Source organism: Amphiura filiformis, chromosome 16 (genome assembly GCF_039555335.1).
Source record: "Amphiura filiformis chromosome 16, Afil_fr2py, whole genome shotgun sequence".
NCBI lineage: Eukaryota > Metazoa > Echinodermata > Ophiuroidea > Amphilepidida > Amphiuridae > Amphiura > Amphiura filiformis.
In genome coordinates this window covers 39154325-39167236 of record NC_092643.1, presented here as the reverse complement: position 1 = coordinate 39167236, position 12912 = coordinate 39154325, and the positions used below count along the sequence as shown (strand labels likewise).

General features: G+C 35.4%; 1 protein-coding gene across 1 annotated transcript in view; it reads right to left on the bottom strand.

Annotated features, from left to right (window-relative positions):
• Positions 1 to 7051: 7051 nt before the first annotated feature.
• LOC140135964 (meckelin-like) overlaps positions 7052 to 12912 on the bottom strand; it is a 66066-nt gene continuing 60205 nt past the window's right edge. The window contains exons 24-26 of the mRNA XM_072157660.1: positions 12775 to 12877; positions 10917 to 11059; positions 7052 to 7676 (exon numbers count right to left, since the gene is read on the bottom strand). Of these exons, the coding sequence (XP_072013761.1) occupies positions 7596 to 7676; positions 10917 to 11059; positions 12775 to 12877 (327 nt within the window). The 3' untranslated portion in view covers positions 7052 to 7595. The remainder of the gene's footprint in view (positions 7677 to 10916; positions 11060 to 12774; positions 12878 to 12912) is intronic.

Genomic DNA, 12912 nt, shown 5'->3' with positions numbered 1-12912 from the left:
CCATCACTCGAGTCATTCAACCCTGTTAGCTCCTGTTGCAACGTCTACTGCCGATTTAAAAAAAAACAGAAACGATTTCTTTTTAAATTAAAAAATAAATGTCTTTATATTTTGCCAGCTGAAACGTAGCTCTCTTTCAGTCCCACAGTTCTATCTATAATACTTGGAAATTCCGTTTAAAGGGCCAATTAAACCCGGGAATTAAACGTAAACCATTTGGCAATTTTGATTGTTTTCTTTCAGTAACACTAACGCAAATCATTTAAACTCACACGAGTTGCACAAAGTCGAAGTCTAATCCCGAGTCTAATCATGCGTATTATAGCCCGCAAAATATCATTCTTAATTTCACTCCTGGTATTTTCGTCTAAATTAGACATAATTTTTAAAGGAATGGATTTGAAGCAGACATTTGACCACATTGGCCGCAGTGGCGTAACTTTGGGCCAGGGTGCCCGGGGGCGAAAGTAGATCGGGTGCCCCTGACCAAAGACAGTGGCGTAGCTAGGGGTTGTGGCGCCCAGAGCTAAGGATACATAATGACACCCCTCCCCAATTCTTGGAGCGGAGCGCGCGAAAATTTGCACAAATTGCACCAATCACGCATTAATTTTGATCATAATGAAGTTGAATATCGGTCTTAAATTGATCTTTCAAATGATATTGTGCTGAAATGCGCGCAAAGCGTGCGAAAAATTTGACTTTCATCGCTGGAGGGGGCGCAGAATCGACGCTGAATTGGTTAATTAAGGGTGGCGCCCAGGGCACGTGCCCCTTCTGTACCCCACCCCCGTCGCTACGCCACTGGTATAGGACCTATTTTCGAAGTTAACAGAACACATGTACGCTCAGCTCAGACTATGATCACTATTCACATGGCGCAAGAAAGACGAATCGCGAAAGTCCAGTGACCGTACCGCGCCGCCCGAAATTTTTTCTTGAGTATATAGTTGCTAACTAAGAAAAAACAGATCCTACTCGTCGGACTATGTGTGCATGGTGCAGAGCTAATCAATTTTGGTATTGAATGCCATAGACCTACCGAATAACTTCATGTTAATAAAACAAATGTTTTCATCTTCTCCAATGTCTTTACTTTTGAAGATTCATTACTAGCTGTAGTGACGTAGCTAGGGGTTGTGGCGCCCAGAGGAAAGAATACACAATACCAGTGGTGCGGGCGCGCAAAATGTGCATACAAATTTGGTATAGCCTAATCAAGTTGAATTTTGGTCTTTCAAATGACTATATTTATGTGCAATGCGCGCGAAAATTTTGTGTTGAAGGGGGCACCCAAATGAAGAGTATAATTCTATGCATGGTGGGTATAAAAGGTTTCCACTTCTTTCCTATAACAAAGTATTATCGTGTCGAAAGGGTATCCGGTCTGTTGATGGGTGCCCCCTTAGCCTGGGTGCCCGGGGCGCGGCCCCCCAGAGCCCATAGGAGTTACGCCACTGTTTGGCCGAAATAAGCCAAGGAAATAAGTTGTGGCAACATACCCCCCCCCCCCCCCTTGCATATTATGTACATGTAGGTCTATACGTATTTTTGACCTTTTTTGTTCTTCTGGAAATGGCATTGAATATTAATATATTATTCCAAATTATTAAGTAGATCGAACTAAAGTATTCTCAATCTCCGTTTTATCTGGCAAAACATTTTAAAATTTAGTTCTGTATTTTCCTGACAACTTGGGGCATGCCCGATGCAAGCAAGGGACGGGTGCGAAGTCCATTTTTTTTTTATTAAAGTATTATTTTCGAGGAGAAGAAATTACGAACACATGCACTCGCAAATGGATGTTGTTTGTCAATATTGTTTTTGGAACCGAAGAACGTTTTGTCGGAATATATATAGGGTTTAAAACGTTTTAATAACGTTCCAAAAGCATTTTTGGAAACTAAAATGTATTTACAGTAACAACTTGACAACATTTCTAAAATGTTTCAAGTTTTTTTCATGTAAAATGTTTTTTCTTTACTTTTATATAACCTGACATTTTACAAATTATTATACGTTTTGAATCAAACTAAAAGTTTTCAGAACATTAAGTGTTTGCTGGGGAGTTCGGTATTTATAGTTTTATGGTATTGAAAATAATGCGTTCTGGCACATTTCCTAAGAATCTTATGCATGAAAACATCTTTCATCTGACTAACACACTGTATATACAATGTATAATGCTTCTCATATTAAGAACAGTATTCTCTTTAATGCATAAGCACATACACTCTTGTACAAAATAGTACATTTAAAACAGAGAAACACTTAATTTTGGAGAAAAAAAACAAGCCCTTCTATTTTACTAAAATAGTGCGTTGTGGCATGGTCCAGGACTAAAATTGCCCCACTTTTGTGATTATCTGCCCTTCCTCTGTTCATAAAACACCCTCTCTCTACAGATCTTAAGTACAGTTTTAAAATTATACATAAAATAATCTTGACCCCTCAGGCCAACTATGAGTGAAAAATCACATGCCTTCTTTTGAAATTTTTACACCATCATGCTATTGAGATCTTCAGACATGTGTGTTACTTTCATTAATCCATTTTATTAAAAATAGTAACTTTGGTACCACTGTTTCATTTTCTGTTTAATATGAGATACATATTTATCTTAAGACTTTGCAATCTATGGACCTAATAGTGACAAGGTCCTTAAATTGCAGAATTTAAGGCCCTTAAATGGGCTATTCAGTTGAAATCCATACCCCCTTTGGAAGACATGACCTTAATCTTCCACAAAGGGAGTGTTAGATTTCAAACGGAGTCACCATTCAGGTAACTCCATTTGAAATTCACACTCCCTGTGTGGAAGATTAAGGTCATGTCTTCCATATGGGGCATATGGATTTCAACTGGAATAGCCCAATGTTGGCTCATTTTGAGCCCTGAATACATCGACGGAATTTTATTTTTCAGTTTTAGAATGTTCTTAATCAGACAATTTAATGGAAAATATTGCAAGTTTTCTGGGATACCCTGTATAAGTCGGCTATTACATCTGTAAGTTTAAGACAATTTTAGAAATCACTTCCAAACTTATAAAGGTAAATGTTTGCAATTATAACATTTACAGAGTTACACATATATTCAAAATATATTTCATATATATTGCGAAGTCAATCAAGAATAACTAGTCATTTGTTGAGCAAAACCAATTCTCATTTTTTCTTTCAATATTCTTTTTGGCCAAAAAAGCTACAATATATTGATTGAAATTCCCAATTGGACTTACGGTTTTGCTTTGACAATTTTTGGACAACAGAGCTGTAAGTGCCAATTAAAATCCTGAAATTATCAACAATAAAATCTTTTGCATCTTCTTACAGAAAACATTCATATATATCTTTGATAAAAAAGGAAATTTGAGCCTTTTGGAAATATATCTCAGAAATAAATTGTAGCAACAAAGTCAGTTTACTTTACTATCCCAAATGTTGGACTCATTTACTCCCATCATTGTGTACTAATCATGTTACCAAATTAAGTTTTACTTTTAGTGTAAATGCTCACAAAAAGCTATTAAAATCATAGATTGTCACAATTTTACTTCTAAAATGAGTATGTACACTATTTACATACAAAATATACAATGTATGCCCAGGCATCATTGGAATGATATTAAAGCAGCCATAAGTACTGATAAGATTAGCATCAGACAGTACTGTAACAAGTTGCACAAACTTTGTTTCAGTACTATATTTATCAAAAAATCAGAGATTTCAAGTACTAGTTTTTTACCAAATGTGAGATTCTCACTGACTGACCCCACTTTTGTACCATTCCACAACAGATTTCAAGCACTAGTTTTTTACAAAGTGTGAGATTCTCACTGACTGACCCCACTTTTGTACCATTCCACAAGAAATTCCAAGTACTAGTTTTTTACAAATGGCAAGATTCTCACTGACTGACCCCACTTTTGTACCATTCTCACCTGCAAAATGATGCCCTCAACTTATCTGCCACCAACTGACCCCTAGTTGAAGTCCTAGTTGATCATCCCTGTCACTTCCATATAATAAAAGTGCCGCCCCCCCCTTGCACCAGGCAAGTGTTAAATTCAAACCCTGTTAACAAAAATTGCTTGAATCCTTAGCTAAATCATGAAGTATAGTCCATTTGGCTTATTCTCGAGATAGAGTGACGACAGTTTGTGCGATCAAAGGCAGTACATACTGTACACACGTAGAGTAACTCCAACATAGTCCTGATGTCACTCTCTGGATGAAGCCAAATGGACCATATTACTCTTGGATGGAGATGTTTTATATGATTGCTGTTGGTTTCATATTTTAGCATAAGCCTGTTGTACCGATCGTCGTATCTTTGAGTGTAACTTTTACTATAAACAAAGTATGTACACATACATATAAGATACAATATTATAGGTAAATTCTTACCTACTGATAGAAAGTTGGGCTATTCTAGTTGGAATCCATACACCCCCATGGCATGATACATGACTTTAATCTTCCACAAAAGGAGTATGAATTTCAAACAGGGTTACCTGAATGGGCAATTCCATTTTAAAGATACACCCCCTGAGTGGGAGATTAAGATCATGTCTTCCATAGGGGTTGTGTGGATTTCAACTGGAATACCCATTATCACAAACATTTGTGCCAGCTTGAACAAAATCAATGCTATTCTTTGGTTATTTAAGTACAAGATTTAAGTACATTAATTTGCCTTTTCTCATTATCTATATTTACATATTTCAGTACGATCATAAAACTTTTTGTTTTTTTCTGAAATACTTTTGGGCTTTGATAAGTACTGTGGGTAAAACAAACAAAAGTCAAGTTTCAAAAATTGTAATTTTTCCAAAATGTCACTTTTTTATGTATGTGACCATCCACAACAAACCAGGTGTTAAGTTGCCATTTTTAATGTTTACATTTTGAATTAGTTACAATGTACAAAAAATAAGCTTTAAGGTGGTACTACACCCCTGATAAATTTTGTGACTCAATTTTGCATTTTTCTCACAAAATAACTACACACTGGTAACAAAAGTTATGCAGTATATTATAGGGGCAAGGAATACAATTACTACACTGAAATTTCAGTGATTCAATTCAAGTGGTTCATTATATATGTTAAGAAATGAGGTACATTCTAGCGGTACCTCTTTCATCATAAATAACGTACCGCTTGTCTTGAGTCACTGAAATTCCAGTGTAGTAACTGGATTCCTTGCCCCTATATAACATACATAACTTTTGTTCCCAGTGTGTTATTATTTTTTGAGAAAAATACAAAAATAGTCACAAATTTATCAAGGGGTGTAGTACCACCTTAAAATGATGTATCATAAGTGATGCAACCCATCAAAAGGGGGACTTTACATGTGAAGTCAAATTTGAGTTCAGTATTTCTGCTTTGAAAGCATTTTGCAAGCTTTAAAATGATACTTGATTTGCTAAACTTGATCCAGGCATTCATATTTTGAAAGTAAACAAGCATCCATCTTTATATTTTTGCTAGCTATTTAAATCTACACCTTGAAAAGCACTTTGCTGCAAAGCCCCCCCCCACCCCCCTTGATGTGCTGCATCACACATGTGATAACTGGCAGGTTTCTGGGTGAGATACAAACTTTCTATATATTCTAGTATTTGTTTCACACAGAAAGAGCTTGAGAATACATTCAACCATTAAAAATAGACACAAAATTGTATACTTGACATACAAATGCAAATTCAAGGTGTTCTTATTTCATAGAAAAGATTTTTGAATACAATATGTGACCAAATCTGGTCCAATCAGCATGATCAGGCTAAAGTCGGAAATAATGAAACTGAAATATAAGCAAAAAGTGATGAAAAAAACCCCAATAAAAAACATCAAAAAATCAATATCAAAGGTTCAAAACTTTGCAACCAAGTATTCAAGAGGACTTGAGGATTCAACATCAGCAAGTGTAGGTATTGAGCAAGTTAGTAATGGTAGTAACTTAATTTTCAAAATTTCCAACTTTAGCCTGAGTGGATCAGATTGGGTCACATATTGAACACTGTCTCCTGTTAATAGGACGGAGGTTATTGGCTCTTAACACTGACAGAAATACCCTAAACTGTTATTCTTTTTACAAATAATGTTTGTACAGGTCTGAAACTAAAATACAAAGTGAGATTTTAATTACCAACAGTGGACACTATCAGTTTCAACACAATGGACACACCCTATAGCTGCATATCTTTTGCGTGTATACCTGTGCATGATACACAGTATGAAGTATGCCTACCAACCGTGGTTGGTATTTTTAATATACAATAGTGGACGTATCTCTAAAATGCGTTTAACATACAATTGCGACCTAATGCAGACCTCCGCAAACTGAGGATCGTGCAGATTTGCAGCCACGGTTTAATACAAACACACCTCTGTGCATATTTGTCACTGATACATCTCACATCATTTGTGTGCAAAAGCTCATAACCCGAAAAAAGTGGCTCTAATTAATTACAAAAGCAAACTTGGCTAAGTTTTTTCATCTGCTGCTATGCAATTGGGAATTCCCACAAAAACATTATTGTTCTTACTGGAGAACTCAATGATGTACAATACCTTTTTAAGCTAAAAATTAAGGGCTCATTGGAACACTGCCACATCTCCAATTTGGCAATTCTGAGAAAAAGATTAAAGATTTGCTCATACTATATGTGACGTGGTATATTAAAAGGAGACACTTTTGGGCAGGATCGTAAATAGAGAAATGGCAAAAAATCTGCCCGGGTGATTTTTTCACAATTTGGGGTTGTTGCAAATTTGTGATGTTAATAATGTTTAAAATATTTTCTAATAGTTTCAACTGGTATCTTGTAATTTTTCAGACATTTTTTAAGATGTCAATCAGGATGTCAATTGTCAATAATATTTTTAAAGGCCGATATCTCAATTTCCAATTTTATAATGCCATAACTTACGAACTTGATATCTTCGCTTAGGAATGTCCGATTTCATTGGGGAAAACGGTGTTGTGGAGCAAAATATCTCTATATCTAAGAATGTGAAACACTTAATGTGATAACCTGCCCAAAAGTGTCTCTTTTTGATATACCACGTCACATATAACCACATTGTTTTACTGGCTTATAACTTTGAAAATGGTGTGTTTTTTACTCAAAGAGGATTTGGTTCTAAAAATTCTGGTACCAAAATCTCATTTTTGTCAAAATGGACAGGAAGCAGTGTTGCATCGAGCCTCAGAATGTTTGAATTCCAAATAATTAGAGCTGCAAACTTCTTTTTTTTTCGGAATACAGTTTACCCTGTGAAGAAACTTTTTTTAATATTGAAAGACCTAAGATACAACATAAACTCCCCAATCATGAACTGAACTGTTAATTACACTATCGACTAGGTTCCAGAAATGGAATGTTTTAAAATTTGGTAGTCAAGTGAATGAATTATGTACAAAACTATTTTTGGACATGAAATACATAAAATATACAAAATTGCACTATTATATAAAAAGGCAAGGTGGTAAACCTCTGATCAGAAACACAATCATGTAAGCATTGAACAAAACAAAGCTTTTCTCTGGGGTAACTGATCAAAGCTTTGAGCCACTAAGCAGACAATTAAATGAGGAATCGTTCATCAACCAAGGTTTTCTTTGCCAGGTTATTTCTTCCAGCTGCGTCACGGAATTTAATCAAAAACTGCAAGAAAACAACAACAAAAAATAACAATCTTAATCATTTTAGTATAAATATTAATATGCTGGTAGTAAACTAAACAGTTTGAAGTTGAAAAAAAAAAGAAATATGAAAAGCATATTATACAGGGTGTATCAAAATTAAGTATACAGTTTTAAAAATGCTGCTAGATTAAGAAGTACTATGAGGTCTGTAGTCAAAATTCTCTAGTTGATAACTTAATCAACATCTTGTCCTCCTATAGCTGAAAAATCACTGGCGCGTGACCAATAATAAGGATTTGGTGGCTACTTTTGTGAACCGAGTACAAAAAGCAGTTGCGCGAAGTCAATTAAAATCAAAACAACATACAAATCACAAAAATGCCTCACCACTTTCTTTACTGTTTACAGTTATTGACAGTTTTAGTCTTAGTCTTCCACATGCCCACAATTCTTCTGTATGCAGATTTCGGCTCTTCTCAACATGGCGTTCACACCACGTCTAATGAGAGGTCTGTCCTGCCTGATAATGTCAAATTGTGCAATTATCCATCTCTGAAGTTCATCAAGGTCTGCAGGAGAACTTGTGAAAACATTTAATGCAAACTCTGCTTCATCGCCAATGATGAAATCTTCCAGGAAACGTAGAGGACGGACAAGAAGCCACTGATAAAGGTTGCAGATGGTATTCCAAGTCCATTTCAACGGCAGCTAAAATGACCCCCTGCTTGCCCCGCCTGCTGAGTGTTACGGACTGCTAGGATATTAGCAGCATATCTTCCAGTTCAGGGGCAACCACGATGTTCTCCGTTCAGATTACGACTCGTTCAAGTTATCTGATACTTTGCAACATTTTTGTAAATAGCGCCACGTGAAGGGGGACGTGCATTTGGGCACTACTGACGGAATCTCCGAAGCGCTTCTGCTGTACTCTGGGTGCGATGGTACACTGCAACAAGGAAGGCCCTTTGCTATGGCGTGTACTGTAGAGGCTCCATTTTGATGTTGCTATTCTCCTTGTCAAGTAAAACCTAGCATATGTAAGGAGATGGTTGCCCAGATGTACCAAAGGTAACATGTTATGTAACTCACATATGCATAGGATTGGAACCCTAACAATGAGAACAAATTATCTGTACACCTGCATGTTTCTCTTGGCGGCTGCACAACAATAACAAGCACCGGGCATTTGAACCCAATTGACTTCGCGCAACTGCTTTTTGTACTCGGCTCACAAATGTATCCACCAAATCCTTATTAATGGTCACACGCCAGTGATTTTTCAGCTGTAGGAGGACAAGATGTTGATTAAGTTGTCAATAGAGAATATTGACCAAAGACCTCATACTTTTTAATCTAGCGGCATTTTTCAAACTGTATACTTAATTTTGATACACCCTGTATATATAATACAGCCAAGCACAAGCTGCATTGTAAATTGAAAAAGATGTGTTTTGACATGTATGTACTAGAAATTTACCAGTAAATGTGTCAAGTGTATCATAATATTATGATTTGCCAGTAATTATGTCCTGGCTCATTCTGACACTCATGCATAATGAACCTCATGTGCACACAACTTCAAAATATAGCAATTCTTTTGTTCTTTCTGGACAATAATATCAATTGATAATTATATAATATTGAATGGCTTTGAGTGTGATACAAGAATAAATTGCACGAGATAGAAAATATTGCACGAGTCGAAGGCGAGTGCAATATTTTCTCTCGAGTGCAATATCTTGTATCACACAAAAATAAGCCATTCAATATTATTATTATTATTTATATCAGGCTTTTGCTATGCGGTAAAATGAAAATTTAAGCTTACCTAGCCACCGGGCCTAATCAATGTGTAGGCCTATCGTAATGTAACTTACCTTTTGACCTTCTTGTTTTCTGCTCTTTACTCTCCAAAGACAATTTCGGAATAATTATATATAGGTTTATTTGTAGATGTGGATTATATTTCCTAAGGTTATCATCATCCAGAATTGCCCTCGAATTACGTTTATGATTTTACATGTTTATACAGTACGAAATCTCCATTGAGTGTCTGTAGTGTATTGTTGTGCTGTTGCATCATGACGCTGCGTGCTGGTGCTGTCACCCTGGTAGCGCATGACGCGTATGCATACAATATTTTAAAAATATTGTATTGCATCCGGTATTTTGCAAATATTGTACAATATACAGTTTTATTGTATCGCTCAAAAGCCTGATATAAATAATAATCATAAATATTGTTCACAAGAATCTGTATCGAAGTTTCCTGTGGCTGAGTGGTTAAAGTAGTTCACTGATAATCTAGAAAGTTTCGTTGGCCCTAGTTCCTATTTTTGTTTTTATCTAATCTTCTTGTGACACATCAAGGATAATTAAATGGCATTTATCCACGCTTTCTGAATACTCCGATTCCTCAAAGTACGCCATACTGCCAAGCCCCAGAGGGCCGCGCAAGTTGACCTCAATGCTGAGTGCGACAGACAACAGGCTCAGGCTGATCCCTTGCTCTTTACGAAAAGGCCTGCAACTTTTACATGTCCAGATATTGCTCTTCTTGTACATGGGACCACCATTTTACGTGACTCTCCGAACCACGGCATGCTATGCACCCACTGTGGTGTCTGCATGTTTAGGGCCACAATGAGTTGGATAGAGGATAACATTACAGCCATTGTTTATTTATTATTTATCGATACAAGATGTTTGCATTTTTGTCCAGGAAATTTGCTGCATATCTATTGATTTCCATTTACTTTCACTATACCCCCATTACTAGAATTTGGACCTTAAGACTCAGACTGGATGTTAAATTTGCAACGGCTTCAACATTTACTTCCAAAATTTTTTCACCAGGTCCACCATCACAAATAATAAATGAAACAAATTGAAAAAGTGACCCCACCTGTTTTTCCATAAAAAGCTAATTTCTATTGGCAAACAGCTCAATAGGTATATCGTGTGGAGACTGTGTCCCCCATTAATCCAAAATTTTAAATTCATTTGTTCAGATTTATTTAAGATTCTGACATTTTTCTTGGCTATTTCTTGACATTCCTTACAATATCTTTATTTAAACTGTAAAGAAAATGTCCGAATCTGAACTAAATCTTAACAAATGAAATTCCTAGTGATAACACTTCTGCATACGGAATAAGAAAATGTTTTTAAATTTTAAAAAGGAAGCAGAGGTGGGGCTTTTTGAAACTTCCTACTTTCCTTTCATTTGTAACATTGTTTTTGGTGGATTCACTCTTACCTGCATTGCAAGATAGGTAATAATACCAGCCAAGGCATAGTTGGTAAAAATAAGATCAACTATACAAAACAATAGCATCTCAAATGTCAGTAGGGTGACCTCTTGTCCATGAAATAGCACCTTGTTAAACGCATGGCCACCATCTGCAAAAAAACATACATACAGAAAATATCAATACTATCTCAAGTATACCATGTGTATTCAGGATGCAATTAGTTTTGACTAACATAGAGCCAAAATTGGAAGTTCAGCAACAGATTTTCTGGCAAAAATATTGACACAGATACAGGGTGAGTAAATAAAGTACAACGAGGCAAATAAGCCATCTTTATTTCACAACCAAGTTCAACTTCTTTTTAAAAATTTTTTATATGTTATGTGATCAAGCAAAATCAGTCAGAAGTTGAAAATATTGATTTTGAGATATAGCCACATAAAGGAAATGGTTCCTTTTTTCCTACATGTATTGCTTTGGAAACTCTTTAAGGGGGTACTACACCCATTGATTTTTTTTGCTTTTTTTTACATTATGTTAAGAAATGAGAAAAAGAAATTGGACAAAATGGTATGCAAAATGAAGGGTAAATCTTCTCGTTTTATTGGTGGCATCGGTATCAATGTAGCTTACATGCTTTTGAAGATAGAAGCCAAAAGGAGGTACATCACTGATGATTTAAATTCACTTCATTTTGGAAAGCTTACTATCAACGAATTTCGTTAAAATTTTGAAAATGTGTTGCTAACACATTAGGGAAATAATGTTGATATGTAAAATGGGAATAAGTGGTCCCTGATTTCTTTTATGACTTCATGAACTTGGTGCTCCACAACTATCAAAAAACAAACCGGTTAAAATGCTTCTATTTTCAATGTCGAGCTATATTTTGTATTTTGAACTTGCAACACTATGTCACTGAAACTTAATTAAGCCATAGGTAACAGGTTACCACAACCACACTACAGCAATGTTGAAAAAGATTGTATTTTTGTCACCTATACCACCGTATTAGGTAGTTTTCCGTAAGCTTCATTTTTGTGATTTTGGTAACTATTTTATATTTATTTGCCCAATCCAACTCAACTAGGCAATCTAAATTGTACTCACCATTTACATCCCAAGGTATTTTAGTATATCCACCTCACACATTTCCATTATATATCCAGTAACAGACAAAATATCAAAATTGATGCCTCATTATGACATGTATGATATCATAGACTATCACATGTATTCAAAATTGATGCCTGAATTTGACCTGAACCAATTGACCTATAACCTGACCTTTGATGACCTTATAGCCTTTTTTTAATCTCTTTTCCTAACAACATATTATAGAAGATACATACATGGTGTAGTATTAATTGTCTATGTGGAAGAGATTATTTAGGCCTATTTAATTTATTCAGTGTTATAATCAGTGAGTATATTTCTATAGATAGTATAACAAAGGATTTAATGTATTCTATTCATGTATTCTACTTGGACATGTTCAATAGAATATATTATGGTTTGTTATGAAACATACATCTCAGTTACCAGGATACAGTAAACAAAAAATATATAGGGCTAAAATGATTTTCTAAAATGGTCTAATACCACTTTGTATGTAGAGATATTTTATAAATTCAGGACATGAAATGATGAACATATAAATATACTTTATAAATTTGCAATAAAAAAAAGAAGATGGGTACTGATGAAAATCAGGGTATTAAATCGCCTTAACTGCTCGTATCTTTTGATCTGGTTGTCCAAATTCAATAGGGTAGCATACAGTCTATAACCTTAAATCTCCAATGTTCCCATTTAACATTCCTAACAAGATGACATGGCATGTTTACAGATCACTGTACCTACCATTAAAGAAAAATCCCTTCTCAGCTGGATCATAGAATTCCATATCCAGAATCTGTTCAAAGAGTAGCTTATCTTTCACCATGTAATCAATATCTCGCATGCCCTGTAAATAAACACAACACATAACAGATTAGAGTT